The sequence below is a fragment of the Ctenopharyngodon idella genome, chromosome 1 (genome assembly GCF_019924925.1).
Source record: "Ctenopharyngodon idella isolate HZGC_01 chromosome 1, HZGC01, whole genome shotgun sequence".
Classification (NCBI taxonomy): Eukaryota; Metazoa; Chordata; class Actinopteri; order Cypriniformes; family Xenocyprididae; genus Ctenopharyngodon; species Ctenopharyngodon idella.
Genome location: NC_067220.1, coordinates 36625993 through 36638804, shown reverse-complemented (window position 1 = coordinate 36638804; position 12812 = coordinate 36625993). Strand labels below are relative to the sequence as shown.

The 12812-nt window shown below is 37.4% G+C and overlaps 1 protein-coding gene across 1 annotated transcript in view; it reads left to right on the top strand.

Annotated features, from left to right (window-relative positions):
- cfap58 (cilia and flagella associated protein 58) overlaps nucleotides 1-5663 on the top strand; it is a 127002-nt gene extending 121339 nt beyond the window's left edge. Inside the window, exon 18 of the mRNA XM_051894694.1 lies at nucleotides 5339-5663. Within this exon, the coding sequence (XP_051750654.1) occupies nucleotides 5339-5480 (142 nt within the window). The 3' untranslated portion in view covers nucleotides 5481-5663. The remainder of the gene's footprint in view (nucleotides 1-5338) is intronic.
- The last annotated feature ends 7149 nt before the right edge of the window (nucleotides 5664-12812 follow it).

Genomic DNA, 12812 nt, shown 5'->3' with positions numbered 1-12812 from the left:
ACAGACGTAACACGACATTGTCATTATTTTTACACCAGCTAGAGGGCGCGTGACTTTAAAATGTAAATATAGGTCGTAATAAGGTGCTTGAAAACGACCTATAGGGTCATTTTAAGCCAGTCATATAGTAATTTTTAAACAATAGTTGGGTTAAATAAAACTGCCCAGCAGGTTGGGCAAACATTTAACCCAGCATTTTTTAGAGTGTACATGCTTTAGAAGTATTTTTCATTGTTTGTTTATGTTTACTATAACGTTCCATTTGTTAACATTAGTTAAGTGTTACAAAGTATTTCTAAATTGACATGCTTTCATAAAAATATGGATGGTGCGACTGAAGAAGTGCGTATTCATTTAATTTTATTTAAAGTTAATCTTTTTTTATTATTTATTTTTACGCATAAATGTTAAATACAGTAGCATAAATGGTACTCAGTCCATCCTAACTACACAAGTTCTGTTGATTTGTCTTTAGATGACTCAAAATTACCAGCATTACCAGTTTCTAAAAGTATTTAATGGCCCGGTTTCACAGACAGGGCTTAGTCTAAGGCCTTAGTTCAATGAAGGCATTTAAATCCTTTTTATAAACGTTCACAAGAAAAAAACATTACTCGTGTGCATATTGAGGCAAAACAATGGCACTGACATATTTTAAGATATATCAGTGCAAGTTGCTTTAAGTTAAAACAGCTCAAATACCTCTTAGTCTAGGACTAGCTTAAGCCTTGTTTGTGAAACCGGGGGAATGTGTTTTTCTGCAGAACAAAAATTTTGAGAGCTATTTTAGAAATGTTTTAATTAATTCATTAATCATTGAATGTAGGTGTGAAAAGACTATAATATGCGCTAACAATTTAAGTGCTCCTGTCTTTTCATAGTCTTTAAATATTTAACAGAATATTGTGAGTGAAAGGGCATGAACAGGTTGAGCTGTATGGAGAAAGAATAGTTTTCGGTAGAAGATATAATTCTTCTGATGAAAAGAAATGTAAAAAGTGTGAGGGAATATTCACTGCTGTACTCCTTAAGATATGAAACCTTCACATTCTAACCACACACAAATCACCATCTGTTATTGATTTATAATCTCTAGAGCGGCCATTCTTCCCTCCCTCCTTCTCTTTACTTTATTCTCTGTTTCTCTCTTTCCACCTGCCTACGTGGAACTATAGATCATAATTGAATTACTGTGGTAGAGGGGACGTATAATCAGCCAGATGGAGTGAGCTGACTGATTTGAAAGACAGGCAAATAATCATATCTTCCACCTTTATTATTCCTGCCGGCATGGGGACGTATTGAATAAACTCTGCACGTAATGTAACTGCTTTCTGCATAATTCCATATAATATGGTCATGTCCTGATTCCTAACTCACTGATTTTAAACTTCCATAGACTATTATTACAGCTCTGCTAAACATGCTGATTGATTTATTTGCGCCAATGAATTAATCATGCGTTTAATAAACAATAGATGAATGTAATTTGATGGAGGGCCATCGTGTTATTAGAGACCAGGGAGAGTGGGAACACTGCAGTATACCTTTTTTCCCCCCAATATAAACAAATAAACAGGTGTTAAATTGGGCCAGAATGATTCAAAGCAGTGTTTTATTCAAAACAGATAAAATACTGGCTGTTTGTGTCAGTTCTTTTCAATTTCCTGTATACTGTAGACCAATTTACCACACTTGTACCTTTAAAAATAAGATGTTGTTTTGTATGTGTTGAATATATATTTGAATATCTTAAGATTTGATTAGATTTTTTAGCTTATCTTTGTATATACTGTCAGAAAACACACAAATAATCATTAAGCTTTTTTGGCAATAAGGATCACTAATCAACACTAGATTTTAGGGTTCCCACCAAAATCTTGATTGAACCCCTGTTTGAATGAAACATCTGGAAATAAAGCAAAACAGCGGAGAACAAAAATAGCAAATAGTCTTCAGATGCCATGTTTGTTATATACAGCAGTAATCTAACATTAATTAAATCTGGAACATATTAATTAGTAGACGTTATTACTCCACTACTTGTGTGACGTCATTATATTGACGGATGTGCGACAAAGTTACTGCGTTTTTGGGAAACAGTTATGAGTAGCTGGTTAGTTTCTTCTGCATCATATGGTGGTGAAGCAGTGAGTTATGTTGTTGAATGGGAAACATACCCTTGGAAGCACAGTTAGAAACTTTTCTGTCACTGGTGATAATGGCAAGGGTTTAGAAGACAAGAAGAGAACCTGTGGTTCTTCCTCAGTTTCCTCCTGTACTGGAAAAACACTTGGCTCATACCCCCCACTCACAGCCATGCAAGAAATTCACTCAAAACGCCAAAGATCTGCCAGTTTGAGGGTACTTTCTGTGAAATGTTCAGCAGTTTGGTTGTCTTTAGTCGGCTTCATTAATGTAATTCAATGTAAGGTCAATAATTCATAAATAAATATATATATATAAGAAATTAATACTTTTATTCAGCAAGGGTGCATTAAATTCATCAAAAGTGACAGTTGAGACATTTATAATGTTAACAAAATATGTCTATTAAAAAAGCTGTTCTCTGAAACTTTCTTTTCATCAAAGAATCCTGAAAAAATGTGACAATTTCCACACAAATATTAAGCAGCACAACTGTCTTCAACATTGATAATAATAATAAATGTTTCTTGAACAGCAAATCAGCATATTAGAATGATTTCTGAAGGATCATGTAACACTGAAAGACTGTAATAACACATTTAGTATTCTAAAGTGAAGATCATGGTAACCCACTAGTAATGCCTCAAGTGGTACCAAATCCATCGTAAGGAATTACTATCCAAAACCTTACAAAAACCTCAAAAGCTTATCATGCTTTTCATTTTAGAATACTGATCCAAATGAAGGATGTATTTTAACACTTGAGTCATAACTATCGAAAACCTTACAAAGACACAAAGGCTTACAATAACTTCAGTCATTACTAGATAATTATCATGCTTTTCACTTTAGAATACTGATCCAAATAATTAGTAAATCATTCTGAAGGATTGAGTTATTAGTAGTGGGTTGCCATTATCTTCACTTTAGAATTAAGTATACATTATGCATTATTTATGTTAATTATGAACCTGTATATAGTATTTCTTAGTAGTTCTCTGGAAGGTATGAAAAAAAAGTAGTTATTGATTAGCTAATAGTGAACTACTGCATTCGAATAAGCACGATTGATAATTCATTAATCAGAGTTTCTTGTTAGTTAATGGCACTTAGACTGTTAATATTGCAATAATAATATATAAATCTGTCTTAATGTTAATTAATAAGATACAACTGTTGTTAGTTCATGTTAGCTCAACTTTTGATTTTAATAATGTATTGGTAAATGCTAAGATTAATATTAACCATGATTAAGACATGCTTTAGAATTTTTCATTTTTTTCATATTTAATTATGTTAAAAAATTGGAACCTTAAAACACTTAAAAAAGTGTTATCAAAAAAGCTTACCAACAGGTATAGTGCAATATTGTTTCCATATGATTTAAGCTTTCAACTCTCAAGAAACTCCAGACTGATTTTTAAATGCTTATGACAGAATTCACAGCCTTCATCTCACAGCAATTGGCTGATACCCACCATCTAGCATTTCTCAACTTTCTAACATCCTCACCTCTTTCCCCGCTGTCGATCCCATAATCCCCTGCGTGAGTCAGCTCCAATAGAGAATGCATTGGAAACGCACGCTCGACTCCGCACCAGTGGACACGTACGGTTAACCTGCTGCACAGCTGTGACGCTCTGATATCAGCAACTAGTTCAAGTACGCCACACTCAGAACTAGAAATATTGTTGAGTCAGTGTGCAGCTCTGACACCGAGGAAGACGTGTGAGCTCAAGCATCTGTCAAGAAGTCTGCTTGTAATGTAAAAGATGAAGATCATCGATAAAAGCAGGGTTTCAGCAAGATAAAAACCAGTTCTTTATCAACAAACTGCTATTAGACACCATTTAAAGGCAAAGTTTGTCTCTCTCTCTCTCTCTCTCTCTCTATATATACAGTATATATATATATATATATGGCAATTCATTGGGCCAGAATGATTCAGAGCAATGTTTTATTCAAATAAAACCTGGAATTTTTTATATCATAATGACTTCACAGAGCAAATCCCTTCCCTCATACTGGTCGGGGATCTGGGTAGTTAATCATCATGGCGATCCTCGGGTTGTCAGAAGCCGTTTGTTCCAGATGACAATGACACTACTTGTCAACCACAGAGTTTCAGTCAAAGCTCGTTCGCAGATGTCGAGAGCCACATCCAAGAATCAACATATTTCATCTTAGTCGCAACATTCATTTTGCTCTTTTTGTTTACCAAATGTTGGACGAGCTGTGTGTTTGCTCGTGTTTAAAGCTTGTTGCCAAATTTCTTCATCGGCCCCACTGTGAAATTGCATTACACAGTCAGTGAATATTAATTGATGGCATTTGGTATAGGACAAACAAAGTAATTGAGTGATGTCTCTCTCTCTCTCTCTGCGTGTGTGTGTGTGTGTGTGTGTGTTTGAGAGGTCCTGGAATAACAGTTATTTGAACGAGAGATCCATGATCACTGGAGCACAGTTGAAAGTGAGCTGGATAGTAACAGATGTTCTCTCCTGGGAAATAGTAAGAGTGTGTGGATCTTTTCGTCTGGTGTGTAGGTGTTAGACAGGAGCGTAAGCTAGAAAAGGACAGAGAAAGTGTGCCTAAATGTGAGTTTGTGTGTGTTGCTTGATATATTTGTGATTTGTTTAGATGTGTGCTACTTCACCTCTCAGTGGATGTTTATCTGCGGGATCGTAATATAAAAACGTAACCAGCCGTGCATCTTTCTGCACTTTAAGGGGTCGTACGCTCAGGATGCTTTCTTGCGTTTAACTGCAGTTAGATGGAGTGCAGTGGAATGGAACGTCTCAAGGTCTCGAGACACGTTTTAACAACTTGTCACTAGTTATCCATAATTAAGACATTAATGTTATAGCAGCTTCTGTAAATGCCTTTTACACTCAGGATGCTTGTTCCACCGCTTGCTTCTTTTGATTGGTTCATTCATGATTTAAAACGAACATTGAAGCACTGAAAAAAATACTTATTTATTTACTTACGTATTTATCTAAATGTATGTTATTTCAAAATAAATGTTTTACATTTTAGCTATGCATAGCTAGTGTTAAAATGCGACCCTAACTGAGCGAGACGCTGATGACCATCTGATGCATGTGTAAATGGATAAATTCAGACAGAACTCAAGAACACTTCCTGTATGACCCCCAACTGTGTGTCTTGCTCTCTGTCATCTCTGCAGGGAGAAGGAGCGAAGTCTCGCCGCTGCTGGACAGCCTGTGATTCAGCCTCAGCGTCCGGACGGCCCCAGATTCACTGGAGGGGGCTTCAGTTTTAAGCAGCACAACAGGATGACACTTCAAGCCCTGGAACAGCAGTCCTGATGCCCACCAGAATCCTCAGAGGACCCTCTTCACCCATCATCGCCTCTTGATAGACCGTATTTTCTTGTATTTATTCAGCTCTATTGGTGCTGGCCAGCTTCTCAGTCAGCTGCTGTAAGCAATGCGCTAAAGTCAGTTCTTTCACGTCTGGAATCAAATAAAGCCTGTTATTTTCACTGAAAAGTTTCTGTTTCATTCTGCATTAAACACTCGCACAAATCCACACACACAATCTCTATTTGTCTCTCTAGTCCTCTGTCGCTCTCAGATGTAGTGCTCTCTTGTTTTCTAGTTTGCAGGTGCTGTTGGCTGCTGTGTATAATATGACTTAGTACTTGTCGCTGTCCTCAACACCCTGTTACATGTTTTTTTTTAGGAATGTGGCTTTTTGTGGATTTGTGAGTATGTGCAATGAATTTTATTCTGGTGGGTCTATGATACTGTAATTGTTTCTAAGCCATTTTTGACATACAACCACATTGGCTCTATTCCAAAACCTAGTGAGCTGACTTGCTGTCAGTTTCCTACATAAGCAGCATTCTTACTGAAACGAAACCTCAGTAACCGATTTGGAACGCTCTGCATAAGCAGCAGCTCTTTGCATCATTTAAATAGTACTCTTCACATCCTCACATAATGTGCAGGTTGCATGTTGGTAAGCTAATGACAGGATGTTCTAATAAGCATAAAAATACACAGCGAACACAAATATTGGGTACATAGTGGTTTTTTTGTTTTTTTGTTTTGTTTTTGAGTTTATCATTAGCATGTTGCTAAGCTAATGACAGTATGTTGTAATAGGTGTAAAAAATACACAGCGCACACAAATATTGGGTATACTACAGAGCCCTAAAAGGGACATGGTGATAAATATGAGATGGGAAGAAACATTATATATCTGTTTCCTTTGAAGGCTGTATTCAAAGGCTCCTTCAGATGTGGCCTCGAAATGCGTCCTTCGTTTCCCAGGCAATACAGGATACAACAGATGGATCCTTCTGCGTCCGAAATCGAACACTTCTCTACTATATAGTAGGGATGCTCGTGTACTTGTACTCGTACTCGTAAAAATACCCCCGATACCAAAGACCGATACCTCACGTGACGTAACAGACAGGATTTTCCGTGCACACAGACACCGGCGGCAGCAGCAGAAACAATGTCTCATGGGAGTGGAAATACTTCAAATTAATGATGACAACACACACACAATGCGAACTGCATGCTTTCAATCACAATTCGTTATCGATTAGTGAAGACGAGATAGGCGGAATCGCGCTGAATGACACAGACCAGAAGCGCTCTCTCTTGCGCGCTCTCTCTCTCTCTCTTTCTTGAGCGCGATCGGTTCTCCTTGCGCCTGAATGGTCAAATGCACACATAGTTGTCCATCGTGTGGAGTATCTCACGTAAATACAGTCGGTTATGGCTTAAGTGGACGTAAACATTTGGGTGAAAACAGGATATGTGTCATATGTGTCATATATAAGTCATATGTGTTTTGATCTTTAAGTTTGTGACAAGCACATAAAAATTATTACTTTTTTTCATTAGTGTAATAGTAAAGAAGCTGTCTTACATTCATTAGTCTCACTTGTGCTTGGAAAACTGTGGAAAATTGTGCTTAGAAAACTGTAACATCACCTAAAAAATAAAAAATCGGCGAGTACTAGAAAAAAAGTAGCCTATCGATACTCGTACTCGGTCCTTAAAAAATGATATCTGTGCATCTCTACTATATAGTATGCGAAAAACAGTACGCGAACAGAGTAGTATGTCCGAATTCATAGTATTCGAAAAAACAGTAGGCGAAAAGTATTACTACTAATACTTACTACTTAATAGTAAGACCTACTACTTCCGGCAAGATTCTGAAGTGTGCATACGATGGAAACTTTACTATCCCATGAGGCCACGGGAGAGGATTTATGAATGGACTTACGTAACTGACTGGTAGGTCATGTGACAGTAACAGCATGGCAGATGTAGTACGTCTGAATTCATTCATACTACACACATTCGTACTATATAGAACGTACTTTTTAAACAGTCATGTTTAAAAAGTTTAAAAAGTGAATTTAAATAAAAAAATTTAATTCAAATGTAGTACCTACTCAACACTACGCGATTTTGGACGCAGCTTTTGTTTTCAATCAAGTTTAGCATTAGCATGTTGCTAAGCTTTAAAAACACAAATCTTGGATAAACAACCCTTTTTAATTTAAACTGAATTATTTTTATTGATATATTTCAGTATTTATATAGTCTTCGTCATAGCCCCTTGTTTTATCTATTGATTGGTCATTGGTCATAGAATCATTTCGAAATTTCAGTGGTTCTCCACTGGGGGCGATCTCTGTGAACCCATGAATCATGCGCATTCACTGAGATTCGCCCCCCAGCGGTGAACCCTTGAACAAGTGTCTATGGCTTTTACCTGATCTCTGATCAATTTTATGCACTTATAGACATTTTAATGAGACATTTGTATAATTAAAAGGAACAGTAGTAGTTAATAGTCTCTTACTGGCCTGTTTAGCTGAGCCATCCATAGAACAAACAAAACAAGCCCTGAAAATTGATAATAGAACACATATTACACAGACTTTTTATATTTAATGATATTAGATGATTAGTTAATTGTATTTGATAGATTATACTTTCAATAAAACACTTGAAATGGGTTTTTTAAAGCTGTTTTATGCGTGTTTGGCCTGAGTTTTTGTTGCATTTACACTATTTTGACTGGCTTGTGGCGTTTCAAACGCTTCGAAACAGTAAATCATTTGGCAAAGCAGTTGGTTCAATTGATTCGAAGCTTCGAAAAGCTTTGTTTCTACCATCACTAGTTTTATCCACCATACTGTTTTTTAAAGCATGTTATTAATAATGTCTTAAGAGGCCTTTCTGAAGCAGACAGTAGGGGTCGCTAGTTCTCCTAGTGTTTTATGTTCTCTACTGCATGCTCTTATTTTGAAAGTGTGTTGTTGTGTGACCTTGGCTGCGTTCCACTCCACTTTTAGACATGCGCTCGCTAACTGCCCTAAGCACTTTCCCTCTGAGGAATCCCTGCCACACCATTTTGAAGTGCGTTCCACTTCGTGAGGTGGATGAGGGAAGTTTATATGGACAGAGCCTCACTCCCTCGATTTTGAGTCTACTTCATATGTACACTTCAGGCAGCTGCATATACCACAATGCAACACGATTGTGACGTCACTGCGTATCGCGTTTAATTTACCCCACCACAAACAACTCTGATATATATATATAAATATTATTTAAAACAACCCAAACACACCTATATACATATAGAATGCTGCATTAAACAGTTTCATAAGGGGAAAAAATGTAAATACTAACTCCATAGCAGATTCCAAGTGATCAAGTTAGAACGTTCCAATTTAGCCCAATGCTTTCCAGCAGTAGTGTGCACTCGTGCAACTTAAGCAATGACGTACATCCGAGTCAACGAGACTGAGGGAAGTTAGCGAGGGAAGGGCATAAAAAATGAACTGGAAAGCAGCTTTCGTTCCTGGCCTAGTCCTCTTTGTTTACACCTGTTTCTTGTTTGCTCATGTTTATATCTACCATCACTTTAGGGTTGGAAGTTTAATATTGGCATTTAGCAGCTGCAGGTAAATGCTGTGAACTACTGTAGCATTATGCTGCCAAAATCATGTTTTTGTGCTGGCCATTCAAAAGTAGCGGTCTGTTCTGCCAAAATAAGTTGTTCTGCAAGCATATAAATTTCAGCATTTCATTATATCAAAGTAGACATTTTACTCATACCCATATCATTATGGATCCTTAGATGCATTAAATAGATTTTTAATTGATGCTAGTGAAGGCCTTTTCATGTTCCTGTGGTATCATCAGCCAATCAGCGTTGTCATGATGTCATTTTCCTCCTCCAAAATAATTAGTCACATGATGTTTCTGGAGTAACAGAGTGCCTGTGAACAAAGATGGAAGCATGAATGCCATGTGCGTCAGAGATGGCATCTATTAGTTGAAGATCTACCGTTGAGACAAATGGGAATACTAAAGGATAGCTGTGTCCAGGTAATACAGACCTCCGTGTGTGTGTGTAGCCTCTATATTGCCTCTCTCTGCATCCATCTATCTATCTATCTATCTATCTATCTATCTATCTATCTATCTATCTATCTATCTATCTATCTATCTATCATCTATCTATCTATCTATCTATCTATCTATCTATCTATCTATCTATCTATCTATCTATCATCTCCTGTTTGTCACCACTGCTCTTTGTCTAGTGTTGTACTTACATGTTCAAGTACGTGCTTGTAGTGTAGGCCCTTTGGTGAATCATTGTGTATTCTTTGGGTTATTCTGGTTGCTTGTTTGTTGTTTGATTTTTTTTTTTTTTTTTTTTACTTTTTTTGCTTTGTACTGTTCATTTCAAACACTTGCACTTGGGTTCTTTAACATTACTCTGCCTGAGCTTTTGTTACAGAAAGAAACACAATCATGCTGCCTACCTTTTGAACCTTCTTCGTTTTGGAAGCGCACCTTTGAAGCCTTAAAAGGCTGCCTACATAAATAGCTCACTAGGTTTTGAAAAAAGAGCCAATGTTGACAGGCTGCTCAATTCTGTCTTGGAGATTACAGACTGATGAGTCATTTGAACAGTATGAAATGTCAAGTGTGTTATTTGAGAGTTTCAGGTTTTAATATGCATTGCATGACTGAAAGATCAGATAAAACTAATCCTGCTTTTATTGTAGATGTTTATTAATGACTGATGTAACATAAGCAAGTTGATGGAGGGAAAGCATAGAACATCCAATTCTCTCATTCCTGCTGTTTTTTGGCTTAAAAAGCATTATTATAGAGTGCTTCAGTCTAAATAGCTGTCTTCAAATGTATTTTAATGTTGTGATGTATTAGCATTTTTACTGAGGGAAGATTTGAAATTTCTTCTCAGTTGAAGCCGGAATCGCTTTTGAAGTGTTGAAACCTTTTAAAGAGACTAGATGTGCCATAAAACAGTTACTGCTATTGCCAAGTCTATATCAAATGTTATATTTTGTTAATGCACAGTGGCTGCCATCTAAAGTAGGCTCAATGCCCTTCATCTATCAGTGGCTGACGATTGCAGCATTCATCTCTTTGTGCTTCATTATGACTGTTTTGCCTAGATCTGTTTTGGGCTTTGTGATGTGTAGGATAGCCGGGAGAGAAAGGAACCTTAAAGCCGCTCTGGAGCCCAGGGGAATAAAATTGAGACTCATTATTTATCACCACACAACTGGGGCCAGTGGAACTCACTTCATGTTCTTCCAGGCAGCATCGCAATACAGCAATGTCATGTTATGAGACAAGGACGATCCCCCTGGAGTAGCCTGAGGTTAAGTGGTTTGATCAAGGCCGGGCTAGCTGAAGAATCGGCCTTTGCTGGCTTTGAACCTTCAACCTTTGATTTCTAGCCCAGAACTTTAACTACTAAAGGGATTTGGAGTTGTTTTAATGGTTATTATGATATGCGTAAATATATGTTATAAATACAGAATTACTTTTGACAGTTTCTTAGCCCCCGTTTACACTAGTATGTTTTCGTTTTAAAACGCATAAGTTTTGCTACAGTTACGCCTGTTGTTTACACTACACCGGCGTTTTTGAACCTCGAAAATGGGGACTTTCGAAAATCTGCGGACCCCGTTTTAGTTTGAAAACGCTGGGGTTGTGTTTCAGTGTAAACGAACCAAAACGGAGACTTTTGAAAACGATGGCATGGCTGCCCACGTTTGCTAGTGTTGCCAAGTCCACGGAACTGGGCTACTTTAACACTGTTGCCGCGGGTTGTTTTTCATGTCCGCGGGTTGAAGTGACCCCAAATTACATGATATTTAGCCTCTGGAATGCAAATTTTACCAAGGCAACCCCACCAGAAACGTGGATTTTACCCCCCAGAACACAATTTTTACTGGGGTACCCCCCTGAAATGTGATTGGGCTAGTAGCAATTGGGCAGGTTTTGTTGAGAAGACCTATCAACCCTGACGTTTGCTCTGTGTATCCTTGACGACCGTGTAAACAAAAACATGGAGACTGAACTGCAATATTTGCTGGCTTTGTTGTCATTTTTGGCAGCCATTGTACAGTTAAACTCTGCGTTTTTTTAATACTGCAGCTACCTACATGCACAAGAGGCAACTGTTTACACTTGTACGCGCATGCCCAGTGAGCGTACATGACCCCATGAATGGTCATGTGATGTGTTTTTTCGGCCGTGTAGTGTAGACGGAGATCGTTTCTGAAACGCCGTGGAAATGCCAGTGTTAAAACACTGTTTTAAAACAAAAACGCACTAAATGGTGCCTTAAGCAGTAAAAATAAAGAAATCTTAAAGGAACATCTTGATGGAAAAAATATGAGAGGAAAAAATGTCAATGATTTTGTGTTCTCTCACAAAACTTTTGCATTCCCTCGAGAAACTTTGGGCCTCATTTATAAAATGTTGCGCAGAAACCATCCTAAATTTGATCTTACAATCATTTCTCAGATGATTCATAGAATGAACGTACACACAAAACGAGCGTACGCCTCTCTTTCAGATGTGAAATCTATAAATCGCAAATAATCTTGAACTTGCACGCAGCTGAATGCTTTCAGTTCTCCGTGTTTTAAACGACACCTAATTAATGTCATTTACATATAAAAGATCAACAGTCATTGTCCAAATTCTTGGCGAACAGCAAGAATAGCTTAGATTTCCAAAAACCTGCAGTAATCTGACCAGGAAAAGTGTGTACGTCTGCTCAGACCCTGACGTGAGGCTAAGCACTTTTCCACGTCAAAGACTGTTTTTATAAATATAAGCGTTGGTGTGGATTTAAGCGTATGCACACTCTAAGATCAAATCTGTGCGTACACACGCTTTATAAATGAGGCCCATAGTGTTTGCTCCCAAAACCGCTGTGTTTGTGTTTGTAAAAGCCATTTGTAACATTTAATTCCTAACTTAAGTCCTACTTTTTCCTAACTACTTGTGACAAGACAGGACGTTTAGTCAATGACTTGATTTAGTTGTCATATTGTACCACATTTTCATGATCATATATAAAACATATGTAATAACAACAACACAAACGTGGCAGTTCGGTACTTACTGTAGGTTTTGAAGTCATTACAGCAGGGGGAGAAACATAAAATTACAACTTTATAAACTAAAAGCTAAGCATAAATTTGCTTCTTTTTGCTTCTTTTTTATTATACAATGGTTTATTGGACAAATTGGACATTTTCTTAAGGATAAAAAAATCTATCTCAGAAAATGTTGTAAACTATATACAGGGAGCCCTTT